At 30.2% G+C, this 15,332-nt stretch overlaps 1 protein-coding gene across 1 annotated transcript; it reads right to left on the reverse strand.

Moving 5' to 3' along the window:
- Positions 1 to 13,252: 13,252 nt before the first annotated feature.
- Positions 13,253 to 15,003, reverse strand: LOC112513472 (protein SODIUM POTASSIUM ROOT DEFECTIVE 1). Its single transcript, XM_025119749.1, has 3 exons — positions 14,308 to 15,003; positions 13,801 to 13,876; positions 13,253 to 13,499 (listed from the first exon to the last, which is right to left on the reverse strand). Exons 1-3 carry the CDS (start codon positions 15,001 to 15,003, stop codon positions 13,318 to 13,320), a joined length of 954 nt encoding a protein of 317 aa, XP_024975517.1. The 3' UTR covers positions 13,253 to 13,317.
- Positions 15,004 to 15,332: the final 329 nt, after the last annotated feature.

The raw sequence follows: 15,332 nt of genomic DNA on the forward strand, positions 1-15,332 counted from the left end.
TAGTATATATATATATATATATATATATATATATAATATTTTGAAAAATAAATTAATTTTTTTTTTAAAATAGACTAAAATTAGAAAACATGCACTAATAATTAACAATTAAAAAGATAAAGTTTGATAGTAACTTTGACAATGATATTACATAATGTATGTATCTTTGCTTCTATAAAAAGACAAACAATATATTAATCATCCCTTTGTCAAACGTTTAACAGTAGGAGGTTTGACTAAGATAAAAGGATTGATTATGATAACTGCTAATTAAAAATCGTTATTTACATAATATTTTGTATTAAGTGCTCACTAAGTATAAATGACTATTATATCCTTCTATTTTCTAAATTGAGCTTCATTCTTTGTTTCTTTTTGCTTTCTCCAAAATCAGAAACACCAAAGTATATTTAAAAAAAAATGAATAGATCTTAAAATTCAAAACCAGAATCATAATAAGTTTATAGCACCTCAATTATCTTCGGCCTAAAATCCAATCGATCATATTTTTTATTGAATATTGAATATGAAGTATAAAATTAAAAGCTTTCTTAATGTGGTTTTAAATCCCCTTTTTATTGGATTTTGGAAAAAACTTCCATACTTGATAACCACAAGGGTGGTGTCCGATTGATTTGAGCTTGGGCTCCAAAGATTAAAGTGCCTGGAGGTCTCATGTTCAATCCAAGGAGAAATAAAAATCTCCTTGTGACCACGGAGGTTCAAATGCGGTGACACCAGCTACCCGCGAAGCGGATGTTCGTCCTAGAATTAATTGGCTCGTATAACAGGTTAGATATCCAGATTAATAAAAAAAAACCGTTGTACATTGTGTATTACTAATTTCAATGAAATGATTTAATAAGGTGGAGAAAGAATGTATGAGAAGTGAGATGGTTAGGGGAAGGGCTAGTGAGAGGTAGTAAGGATGCATCAAATGGAGGTAATATTAGTGTTGGATGGATAAATACCAGTTTAACAGACGGTAGAGAAGGAAAATAATAAAATTACATCGTTGTCTATAGTCGGAATGATATGCATATCTTATTATAATCAATAGTCCAATCAACAATAAGAGTGTCCGGTCAGCAACATGGAATTTTGGTAAACATTTTTACCTCTTACCGTATAACAACCTCGTATTTAATAAGAGGTTGGTAAACAGCCGTAAGGGCCGGTTAAAGTTTGTAAGATTGTTTTTGAGGGATTTGGATATCATGGGGAGATTTGGACGGATTTTGATTGGAATGAATTTGAAATTATGTGGTGTGTTTGGTTTGTACGATTTAGAATGGAATTAGATTCCATTATTTATAAATAATTTATAGAAGAATTATAAATAGTTATACAAATAATTAAATTACATGTTTATTAATAGATTATTACAAAACAAATGTTACTAAAAAAATTTAAAACCTTATTTCATTCAGTCCTACAAAATCCCGAGCACCCCATAAGGATTTCAAGATCCTATGTTTGTAGGATTTCAATTAAATCATAGGATTTCAAATTAGGACAATCCAACAAACCAAACATGAGAATGGAATGAATATGAATTCTAAATTCCCCAAAATCTGTTTCATTCCTGCAAACCAAATGTGACCTAAGTACCCGGCAAGATGCAAAATAAGGACTGAGAATCTTACTCATTATGTGAGGGATAAGAATTTTACTCGGTAAGCGCTTATAGGGTAAAAGACGTTTGCCAAACCCTTTCTAACTACAATAAATGTTACACGATAAAGTAAGTTAAGATAATTTTTAACTGGTAAATGCTTACCCAGTAAACGTTTGATAAACGATCCTGAAGTTTTATGTTTTTATTGTGGGGGAAAATGTAATTTATAAATAAAATAATGACATATTAACCGGTAATGAGATGGCAAAATCTTTTTAAGTGTGCATAAATCCAATCTATGGCAAAATTTAGTTTATAATTTCATACTAAACATTTTAATGAACAAAAATGAGAGTTTGTAACAACGTCTGGATTTGGTCTTTCTCACTAACCGTCCTTACAAAATTATGTTAAATGAGAGGTATTTTGGTTATTTTATCACTTTGTATCTTTTTCCAAATCAAAATCAATTTTAATTTTGGTCCCTGTAGTTTTATATTGGGTATAAGACAAAAGAATAACGATATCACTCATCTGACATAATCTTTTAACAGCTGTTAGAGAAAAGAACCAAATCCAAACATTTTTACAAACCATGATTGGCTCTCTTGTAAATTTTGAAACTATAAGGACGAAAAATGTTATTTTTCAAAAACCACATCGATCAAATTTATAAGAGAAAAGTATAATAAAAACCAATGGACTTTCTTGTTTGGAATGATTAAGTCCTTAGACTTTTTTTTGGAACAAATAAGTCATTGGACATTCCAAAACATGTTAAATAAGTCATTGGACAATTTTTTGGAACAAATAAGTCATTGGACATTCCAAAATATGTTAAATAAGTCATTGGACAATTTTTGGAACAAATAAGTCATTGGACATTCCAAAATATGTTAAATAAGTCTTTGGACAATTTTTGGAATAAATAAGTCCATGGACATTCCAAAAAATGTTAAATAAGTCCTGGGACAATTTTTGGAACAAATAAGTATTGAACAATCCAAAACATGTTAAATAACTTCTTGAACTTTTATAAAACATGTTGGATACATTCTTATGACTTGTACAACTAGTTAAAGTGGTAAAATAGTGAAAAAAAATCGGGAAAAAAACCCAATGAACATCCATATTTTGAACGATTAAGCCCCTAAATATATTTTGAACCAAAAAGTATTTAGATCTATAAAATTAAACAAATATAACAAAAAAATACTTATATTTACAAAAAAATAATTACATTTAAAAAAGATTTTTGATAAAGTTTATTTTAATTAAAATTAAAATATATTCCGTCAGTGATTTTTCAAACAAAAAAATAATTATTATTAAATTTATTTTAATTATTATTAGATTTAAAAAGATTACTGGTGAAATTTATTTTAATTAAAAATAATATATTTTATAATTTTTTTTATTTTTTTTAGTTTAAAAAATCACTGACAAAATATNTATATATATATATATCATGTATGTGATTTTTTAAATTAAAAAAAAGATTTAAAAAGATTACTGGTGAAATTTATTTTAATTAAAAATAATATATTTTATAATATTTTTATTTTTTTTAGTTTAAAAAATCACTGAYAAAATATGAATGTTCATTGGGGTTTTTTCCGGATTTTTTTCACTATTTTACCATTTTATCATTCAAAATATGGATGTTCATTGGGATTTTTTCCCCATTTTTTTACTATTTTACCACTTTAACTAGTTGTACAAGTCATAAGAATGTATTCAACATGTTTTATAAAAGTTCAAGAAGTTATTTAACATGTTTTGGATTGTTCAAGGACTTATTTGTTCCAAAAATTGTCCAAGGAGTTATTTAACATTTTTTGGAATGTCCAAGGACTTATTTGTTCCAAAAATTGTCCAAGGAGTTATTTAACATTTTTTGGAATGTCCAAGGACTTATTTGTTCAAAAAATTGTCCAATGACTTATTTAACATATTTTGGAATGTCCAAGGACTTATTTGTTCTAAAAAATTGTCCAAGGACTTATTTAACATGTTTTGGAATATTCAAGGACTTATTTGTTCCAAAAAAAAGTCCAAAGACTTAATCATTCCAAACAAGAAAGTCCATTGGTTTTTATTGTACTTTTCCCAATTTATAATTTACTCTTATATGTTTGGTTAAACATATTAAACAGTAATTAATGAGACTGAAAAATAATTATATAATTTAAAAAACTAATTCTCCAAAAACCCAAAATTTTATTCTAAATTAAAGAGAATGCTTATCATTTTTACATTTCCATTTCAACATTTCTCCAGCTTCGTCGTTGTCATTAACCATTGATATGGATGGATCTTGGTGATATAAACTTTATTTTAATCAATTATTATTAATTAACTAGTTATTATTATTATTATTATCTATATCTATACTATATTATAAAGCATTTGACTAAAACTCTTAAAAACCACTTTTTTGTGCGTAAAGTACTGTCTATTGATGCATATTACTCAAAATTCAAGATTACRAGTAGATTGTGCTTAAGTACAACTTATTAAAGCTCTATCTTTGAATTCTTGTAACTAACTGCAGATAAACATAATCAAATACGTGATAAACATCTCATTTTTTAAACCTAAATTAAATTATAATTAAAAAATTGAATTAAGAAAATTACACCAAACACAAGAACTTTTAGAAAAATTAATTTGATACTGATATCGATATATTTATTTTAAAAAATTTATAATATTTTTAAATTTATATTTTATTCAAAAATAAAAACATTATCGTTTTTTCAAAACCACATAAAACCGTATTATATCGACATAAAAAAAGAAATCAAATGAAACACTGAAATCAAGATGTGTCTCTTGATGTATTGCACGAGTATCTTTATAATTAATTAATAATAATTATTATTAGCATTTTTATTCTTTTAGCCGTCCAAGAGAGTTAGTCAAAGAGCATCAAGTCTCCCAAATAACAATAAAACTCAAAAATAAAAAAGACAAGATAAAATTAAAAAACAATTAATAAGTTCAATGCAAGAAAGAGATCGTTCTTGTTCTTTTCTTGTAAAAAATATATAATTATGCCGATATTAAAAAAAAGTATATCTTTTAAGACTATAAGACTTAAAAAAAGTTATTTCGGTTGACTGTAAGTTTTCAGGTCAACTAACTAATGTTGATTGATTAATCCCTCAAGCAATCATGAATAGATCAAAGTTGAAACATCTCAATATACATTTCTCCTGATTATATCACTCTTATTTCAAAATATACATCTCTCCCGTTTATGTCACCCTTATTTCAAGTTATACACCTTTCCTGATAGCAAACAGGTACAAGATCGGAAAGAATGCGTTGCATGGAAAAGTGAGATGCCCAATGTCACCTTTATTTCAAATAATACACCTCTTCTGATTATGTCGTTCTTATTCCAAACAACTGATAATATAAAATCAAAACTCAAATATACTAACAAGTAGCAATTAATTTGTATTAGAAAATACCCAACTTGAAAACTCATACGGTTCCTTAATAAAGCATATAAAATGAAGATTTTAAAATAAAAACTCACCTTGAAATCACAAGTAGATTGAAGACTTCAATTCAACAACAAATTTCGATTAAGAACACGAAACCTTTCTTCTTCCTCCCTTCGGTTTGTTCGAACCACGAACCATACACACCAACTCTTTTTTCTCTCTTAAGTCTTTTATTTTTTTTCAAAAAAAAAGAAAAAGAAAATATCTCACATGCAAGCACATATAGACATATAAAAAAAAGAGGCCGCGGAGGATTGAGGTAGCTCATATTTTTAAACCAAGTTTCAAAATGCACCCCTCAACTTCTCACCACTTTTCAAAAGCAACCCCAAACTTATATAACCATTAAACCCGGTTATAACAAAAGTCATCACAAAGTGAATGTTGGTTTTCGATACATCCCCATGAGTCTTAGTCAATATACCACAATTCAAGTAGTTATCATTTTAAATTATAACATTTTATAACTAAGCTAATAGTTATGATATAAATATATATATATATATATATATATATATATATATACATTCATATCTATGTGTGTATCAAAATTATCATCCTAATTAATAAAGATTGCTTACGCAGACTACAAATGGTTAGAAAATGCAGAACTGTTGTCTATATCATCCATTTTCCCGTCATTTAACCCATAAACCACAATAAACAATACAATTTTTTTTTTTCCTAAAAGACATCAAGAACGAACCGTTATTAATTAACAAATTCAGAAGCATCTCCATTGACTAGAGAGTGGTCTATCATAGAAGACATAAAGGTTGCATGCCAATGTGGTATAAAGGATATAGAGTGCAGATTTCTTTTTGGTTTGATTCAAATTAAGCCTGTGATGATTAGCATCATACCACTGTAAGTTTGATTTCGTGACTTCAACATCGAATCTTCAGTACTGTCACAAGCTACGATTTTGCAGTCAAATACGCCACTGCATCTGGTTTATTGTTTTTTGTTTTAATCCGAAACATTGTTGCCCTGTTGTTAGGTTAACGTGAAGGGACCCTTTAAAGTTTATTCCACATATTGTCTTTTTGTGCAAGCATGCAAGATGGCTACGGTACCATAAGGAAGTTGGTATATAGCAACAAGTTCAACCACCCATTATTCACAAAGCTTTTATATACAAAGGGACCCACAAAATTGCACTAAGCTACAATAGTATCGTGTTGTTCCTTACATTTTTAAATTCAATCGAAAAGTAGACGATTTTTATTTAAATATAAAAGGTTTTACGATCATTAACCTCATTTACATGTTGCATTTATACCATTTGATGTCGATTTTAGGGTAATCGTAACATTGTTTATGTGCTAGGTTTTTGTTTCATCAATAGATAGTGACGCAGATTGAGGAATTAAGAAAGTAGATGATGAAACATTGGAATCGATAGAACTGTTTAAAACGTTTTTCAACTTCAAATAATTATAACTTTTGAATCAAAAGAAATTATATGCTTAAGACCCGTTATCGGGAAAAATTTCCACGGTACACATGCCTAGATTTTTCCACATACTTTGGAGGCCAACTTTGATGTTTAAGGCTTCGATTTTAAGTTTCCGTGGATCTACAAAATCTTAGCGTTTTTATTTTTATTTTCTGGTTGATGTAAATTTGGTAAAACTCATGATTTCCTTCAGTTATGCGTTGTTTTTGGTACAATTTTAAGAACAATTTAATTTTTTTTTGAATAATTTTCATATCGACAAATTCTTTATAAATTAAAAAATCAACGCATACTTCAAATTACATTCAATATTAGATTAATTCCGCTCCAATTTTGTCCACAACTACCGCACAACTTGTCGGGCATTGATGAAAAATGATATTCGTGAACTTTTTTAGAAGTCCTAAATGGTAGGTTATCAGTAACTTCCATCATAATTTTAAGTTGAAAGCAACCGTTCGGGATCATTCAATACAACAGCATAAACACGATACCAACTTCCCCAGAGCCTATGGTAGCACAGCCGAGACAGCGATGGGTTCTCAGCCCATGCGGAATTTTAAAGTATTTGGACCATTCTAATGTTTTAATGTCGATTTATACAGATAAGGTGGTTGAAAATGTAAATATAATTTTACATTTGAGTCCCTGAGGTTTGTGGAAATTTGAGAAAGTTCCATGGAGAAAAAACAAGTGGAATTTGGGAGACAAGAGGTAGAACCCACCATTGAAAAACCGAAAGAATGGATCAAAGTGTGTCTTGCTTTCATCATTAGGTTTTCTTTGAGTGAGTGTGGAGATGGTACCCACATAGTTTATTTACAAAAATGCATGCTACCATGATTGGGGAACACCCAAATCATTTTTTTTATTATATGTTTTTTTTTACTTGAACAGTTTCGATAAAACAGACGTCTTTTATTTTAATTGTAGCCTTAATGAAAGCAACTCTGAATTCTAGGTTTTAAATCCTTCATACAAGATCTTTTTTTATTAACCTGAATATTCAACCCGTTATGCGAGCCGACTAATCTCAGGATGACCACCTGTTTTGCAGATAGCCCGGAGTCATCGTATTTGAACCTCCGTGGCCAAAAGGGAATTTTTATTCCTCATTTGATTTGAATCTGGGACCTCCTGGTACTTTTGACCTTTGGAGCCAAGCTCAAACCAATCAGGCACCACCCTTGTGGTTTTCATATAAGATCTTTGAAATGAACCGAAACTACAATTAAAAGAAGTAACGATGAAATTATGCATAATTCTTGAAAAAGATTTCTATTTCTTTATAGTTTTAATTTTGTATTCTAAATACTACAAAAGTAAAACTTCGGGACCAAATTGGTTATTGGGCAGTGAAAACTGTAACAGGTGTACCTGAAGCTATTCCTGTAATAGGATCCCCTTTGGTAGAATAAACATGACATCTATGGAAAACATTAAAAAGATTTATAACCATATAAATGTATGGACTCATAATCTGTAAGATATTTTTATATAAAAATCAGATTAAATGTTATTTGGTTGTGATCCACCATACAAGAAAAAGTTTCATTCTTTATTCGTAAGTTTTGTTTTGTTCATATTTCTCGAAATAAAAAATGATACATCTTTCTAGACATTATTCTAAAGCATGTGCATTGAAAATTCACCCATTTATACAATCTGATAATTCTTTTAAAAACATTGTAATAATTGAGAGCCAGAAATAACAGATTGACACAGTAACTTTCAGATCAACTTAAAACATAATGAAACTTACTGGTATCCTAAACTTTAAGACTTGTTAAGAACTTATGCATCTCACTCTTTAACTATATAATGAACTGTTTGGTTGGTATTTCACCAAGTCGTGTATGAACAAAGCTCTCTATTTAGATTAGTTTGTTTATATAGATCGAGAAGATTTTTGTTTGAGAGAATTTTTTCATTAGGAGGTGCACATTTATGTCATTAAGTCACTACCAAACAATCATATATAGCTAATCAAATAAGCTATAAGTTTCGATGAAGTGATTAAGTTGGTAACATTAGACTTTAAAGTCAAGTTGGTGTGAACCTTTATTATATAAAGTACATATTCCAAGTTAAAATCTTGTAAAAGGTAAAAATGTACCTACGGAACCTACCCACTATAACCACTCACCAAAAAGATGACACCATTTCTATGTTATGTCTCTATTCACTTGAGATGTATGCTATGCGATGCACCTACTTTGGGATTCTTGATTTGGATTTCAAAATTTTAATATAAGAATTAGATCTCAAGTTATGTAAAAAAGGTGAACTGATTTTGTGAAAGTATCTGTTTCTGGGTACTGATTGATTATTTTATTTTGAGGTCGTGAAATATATGCTTTTGTTGTTATACAGTTTCATCCTGAAAATTCCAGTTATAGTTGTCATTTGAAGGTATTGCGTTAGAATGTTCCCAAGTTACGTCAAAGACACCAAAGGGCTTAGGGATCACCGAATATATAACTAAAATTTTACTTTCTGAGATGTTTTTTTTTGTTTTGTTTATCTTTATGAGTCTAAGGGGTCGTTCACCAAATGCTTATCCGGGTAAGCGCTTATCAAGTCATATTATCTTACCGGATGAATATGATAAGGACCAAGAATCTTACCCGGTAAAAGTAAGACAATGACCGTTTACTAAACACTTACTTGGTAAGTGCTTACCGGATGAACATGAGAAGAGTCAAGAATCTTACTGGGTAAGAGCGATGAGAATGATGGAGAATCTTACCCGGTAAGTGAGGATGACTCTTACCCAGGTAAGCGCTTACCCAGTAAATTGTTGCATTCGATATGTTTTGATGTACTAAAATCTTGCGTATCAAAATAAATCATAGTGTTGACTCATATCGGTAAGTGCTTACCGGGTAAGCAATTCGGTAAACGGCCCCTAAGAGTCTTACCCGGTAAGTGAGGGCGATGACTCGTACCACGGTTAACGCTTATCAGGTAAATTGTTCTATATGATGTCGTTTTTATTGACTAAAGTCTTACTCAGTAAGTAACTGATAGTGTTAGAATTTTACTGATAAACGCTTATCGGGTAAGTATTTGATAAACGACACCTAAGTAATTTTCCATCTCGTTTTCAAGGAGAAGATAGTAATTTTATTAATTCTTAAAAGAAACTATTGTAGAGAAAGGAAATCGTATCATTGACCATTGTAATAATTTTGTTTGACAAGAGAATAAATGATAATAAAACCTTATGCAATTTTTGTTAATAGTTTATAATATCTTATCTTATGCAAGAAAACAAAATAAATAATGTGAAATTTAGATTAAAAAAATAAATTCGATATTAATTAATGAAATATAATAATTAAAGATGAGTTATGACAAAATTATTTTCTGTAATAGAATGTGTACCAACTCATCTTGGTAGAATATTATGCATCCAAGTGGGAACTTGGGCATTTTCATAATGTTTTTATTGGTCCATTATAAATATGTTATAAAATTTAGAGGTTATTTGTTTACTTTTTAATAGTTTTATTAATATTTAAATTGTTAAGAAGTGAATATTTTTTGACAAAAAAAAAAGTTTGTCTCTTAATAGTTCTAAAACTCTTTGAATGATTTTGTATCTTGAGTCTCTCTAAACCATTCAGAGTCTTAATTTCATTCTGAATAATTATCAAACAACCATATTTTATTTTGCACTATATCATAAAAGTCTCTTCATCATTTTGACCACTTAATTATTCTGCATCAAACCATTCCATAATTACCAAACAGCCCCTTACCATTACTATCTAATACAAGGTTTTTCAAAAAACTTGCGTTTTAATTATAAATAAAACATTATGTGATCATCTTTACCCTTAAGAAGATAATTTACACAATTTTCATTTTAATTCTTGAAATAATAATTCTAAAAATACAATTTTGAACACTTTGTAAAATGTTTCACTAAAATACAACATTTTGTTGCGCTATGTGTTTTTTTATGGTTCAAACATGCAAAAATAAGTTATAGATCCAACCACGATTTATAATTATGTGTCTCCAACTAATCATTTTATATATTATATTTTTTTAAGATGAAAAAAATGGTTTGTTAACAAGATTTTAACATATTATTCTCTTCCAACGAAAAAAATCTATGAAATCTTCCCAAATTTATTATTAAATTTGGTCGGACCAAACGGTCTTGTTAATTATAAATCGGTGACCACTTTTTGTTGGTAAACTGGAATCTTTATATTTCATTTGTTTATTTAATATTAAGGGTGTGTTTGATACTTAATCAGATATAATAAGAATGGATGATAATGAAGTCTGTACAAAACTAGATTGAAAAGGTAAGAGTGATTTAGGTGGTTGAAAGAATTATGAAACGTTTCAGAAGTTTTAATTTGACATGTGCAGTTTAGTAATTTATTAATCTGGTTTCATCTCCCTAATTTTTGTTTCACCTATTTCGGTGGGACGAAAAATTGATTTTTTTTTTCTGTCACTCAGTTATGTTATGTCTCAGTCTAATATATAGAGCCAAATACGGGATAATAAGTTTTTTTTTTTTTTTATCATTTTTTATCTCGCCACGTGTACCAAACACATCATAAATTGTGACAATGCACCGTGGACTACCTAGGTGCTTACTCGCTTTCTCCTTGGTTTCTAAGGATCTACAGGTACGCATTCGTTTGGGCTACACTTTATTTAGTTTGGGGTCATTGAAATAACGTGGTTTTTCAGGGTAAGTTGTTATCTGAAGCACTGGCGGATCCACAACAAACCCCAAGAGTAGGTTTATTTATATTTTTGTTAACCTAAAATTATTAATAGGTCTGAAACAAATAAAAGTTAGACCCAATTCTAATTCTTGTCATCTCATTTTAGAACTCTTACTTGAAGGAGTCATTACTTGATCAATTAAACTCTAATTCCTCTAACTTCTAAAGTTTCAACCCGTTAAAATTCATTTTATTTCTCTTGTTTTGTTTGCTATAATATTAATAAATAAGTTATTTTTATTCAATTAAAGTGGACCTTAAAGCCGAAAACCGTATTGGTACGAAAGAGTTATTCGGTTTCAGATTTTTTTTTTTGACATCCTTAAAAGGTGCCCCCAATAATAAAAATTTATGGATCCGCCACTGATCTGAAGAGGCCTTTATTTGCGAAAATAAGAATTCAAGTACTCAAATGGACATAGAGACGATCTCGTATGGAGTCTCTCAAATGAGATCGTGGGGCCGCATCACTTCTCTCCCATCTCATTGTTCCCACTAAGCTACATTTTCTGTGTTGAGTTCGGTTCAACTTCTGAAATAAAAATAAGATGGTCACTTGTGAAATGTTCTATAAATTGTGACAACTCATTTCACATCGATGAAAAGTGGAATATGTAAGCTTATAACTCAATGATGTGGGACGATGCTTGTGCTAACTCGTCTGATTTGGATTAAGAATGAGATTTTTTAAGTATATAATATTTATTTTATGCACAACAAATGAACTCATACATCCTTTTCACATGTGGTAAAGTTTATACCTCTGATCTTTTGAGAGAATAAGCTTTATCAGTAACCCGAATACCGCTACGCTAAATGCCATTTGGTTTAAAAATAAGATTTGTGATTTTTTAGAGCATCCATAATATGAGGTTTTTGTAAGCAAAAACCGAAGTTCTTGTAAGTTACTATCATGGTGATGGGTTATTATAAGTTACCAATATATTTTGTGTTCTTCCTTATTTTGTGTGATTTTTAAATTTGTACTTTAAACCTTATCTTATTTTGTTTTAATAGCTTTAATTACATAATTTTTTTTAATAAAAGTTGATGTTGAAAGGTATATGGGATTATTGAACTAGTCTATTGTTTAGAACTAGGCAATAATATGCAATTATCGAAGATTTATCCTAATTAATACACTGATGATAACCGATGGCTTAAGTAATACTCATCATTATGATACGACCATTGATTCATTAAAGACAATAATGTACAACCTTTAAACAATCGTCAACCGAGATGCTATAAAAGGATTAGGAGCATGCAAGCCAATGACAACAAATTACAATCTGATTACCGAGTGTTTTCAAGAATACAAGTTATTACGTGACGAACAAGGTGCAAGACACTCCAAGTAATTTTACTGTTTATTTTTGTTAGTTTTCACACGACACGCCATGGTTTCCCACGACCAAACCTTGTAATAATCGTCAATAAAAACGATGTCACTGTTTGACGTCCATAGTACACCGACGTCCATTGCGTCGTTGGATTTAAGTTTTTCATTCCAAAAAACCTGATCAAACTATTGGTTTGAATGGGAAAAAAGACGTTTCTTGTATTTTTATTGTATTAGAATATTTATGTCACTACTTCACTTTATTTATAAGGAATGTTTTATCCATTTCCTTGCTTTCTGGCAAAGTTGAAATGACACATTTGCCCCTCATAAATGTTTATAAAACATGATTTTAATAACACTAAAACATGATTTTTAAGAGATAACTATTGCGTATATTGTATATGATAACAATCAATTACATATACACCCTTGTGTTATTTGGTAGTTTAAAAAAAACCTCCAAACAAACTATCGAACTCTTTTAACCCGAGGTGTTTTACGAGCTAAGAATTTATAGGGTTATCGAAAAAACACACATAAAAAAAAACACACAGTCGTGGAACTATTAAAAATATTTCATTACAAATAAGAAAAAGAAGTAGAAATCGAGATAATGTGCAAATTTAGTATCCGATGGCAACGAAAGGTGTAGGAGAAGGAGAAGCAGAAGCAGAAGTAGGAGAAGGAGAAGGCCAAAACTGTGCATTCTTCACCTTTGAGATACTGGAAAGAACACTCAATGGAGTTACATCTCCGACCACCGTCACCTTCTTTGATTCCAAATCTATGTGAAATGATTTCACTCCTGCATATGCATCCATCAACACCAAAATCACATATTTTTTTACTAATTGATTAAAAAAAAGATAAAAAATTTATTTTTAAAAGATGTTTATTTTCATCAGACTGTGTTCTTGAAAATTTATCAGATAATTTTCAACCTGAGGTTTAACTTATGATCAAATTTTGGTCATTTAAACAGGTTCAATTACATAATACTGTATGTGAGACAAATATGCCTTTAAACTGTCAGTTAATAAATATTATTAAAAAAACAATTTAAATATTGAAAAACATAAATAAAGGTTACAAAAAAATAAACATACCTTCCATTCTTGAGATGTGTTTTCTTACTTTCCCTTCACATCCTTTGCAATGGATCGAAACCCTCAATTCCACAACCTGCATAAACCATTTTTCCCATTTTATTTATTTTTAAAAATCTAATAAAATAATTATATTTTCGGTTTAAAAACATATTTTATTTAATATATAAGGATAAGATTCGAACTAAAAAGTACGGATCCATTTATATTTTATAGAATTAAATAAATTATTTTTATAATATATAGATTCACAAAACAAAAGGGTAATTTTAAATTCGAATTTAAAAAATATTTTGTCTGAATTTTTTTTGAATACCGTAATATTCCGCATCTTTAAACCGTTATTCCACACGAAATATATTTATTTAATTCGAATTAAGAGGCATTAATTTTTTTTTTTAATTTTAAGAATTATTTCGGATTATAAAAAAATTTAATTAATTTGCAGGAAAAAAACAATTTTTTCTTTTTGGTAGCGATTTTTAAGGTAAGCAGCCATTAGCAAACCTGGTCACGGGAACGGGACCTCGAAGATTTGGAACCAGGAGATTCCGTCGGAGCATCCAATCGGAGCGACGGTGATCTTGATTTAACCAACGCCGGCGAATCATAACCACGAGACCGTCTCGACGACGATAAAGACTTCTTGATCACCGGAGAATCGGTTTGATATTCCGGCCATGCCGGTTCGCTAACGACCAGTGCGCCGGCGTTACAAACATCATCGGAATCCTGAAGATCTTCAATAATGGTGGGGTTGTTCAAGAGATATCTAGACGACGAACCTCGAGGAGCATCTCTATCATTTATATCAGCACTGCTTTTCCTCCTTGCTACCAAAGCACCCTCATCACCAATTCGAGCAACAGCACTCTTGGCGGTGGCGGTGGTGGTGGAGGTAGTGGTGGCGGAGGAAGTACTCTTTCTGATTTTCTGGAGGTAAGCGGTGTAAGGTTTGGGATCAATGTGGTGTTGAGATGTACAAGGGATTGCAGGTACTTTGAATTTGGGTTTATCTCCGAAATCAAACTGGTAGTGGTTATTGTAGTATTGATGGTGGTGGCGGTGGTTTATGGGTCTTGGGGTAGAGCCGCCGCCGCCACCTCCTCCGCCACGGCGGACCATGGCATGCTGATTCATGGTGGTACATATGGCGGTGGACGCCGGAGATGCACAAAAGAGTTCCGCAGTCTTGATCTTCATATTGAGTGATGGGGTGTGAGAATGAAGTTATGAAGGTGTTTGTTCCTCTGGTTTATAAAGTGGTTTTTTTTGAGGGAGGGGGGGGGGGGGGGGGGTGATTTGGAAATTAATATTTAACAAAAATAGGAATAAAAATAAGGCTTTTTAAAAAAATGAGAGAAATAAAAACGACACCTCATGACTAGACATTATTTATATATATATATATATATATATATATATATAATAATTCATCTCTTCTCCCTCTCTCTCTCTCAAAAAAGAGAAAAGGAAGAGATGAATTATTATACAACTCATTATATTTGTACAACCAATACAACTCAATCTCA

The sequence above is a fragment of the Cynara cardunculus genome, assembly GCF_001531365.2.
Source record: "Cynara cardunculus var. scolymus isolate 2C chromosome LG 5, CcrdV1, whole genome shotgun sequence".
Classification (NCBI taxonomy): Eukaryota; Viridiplantae; Streptophyta; class Magnoliopsida; order Asterales; family Asteraceae; genus Cynara; species Cynara cardunculus.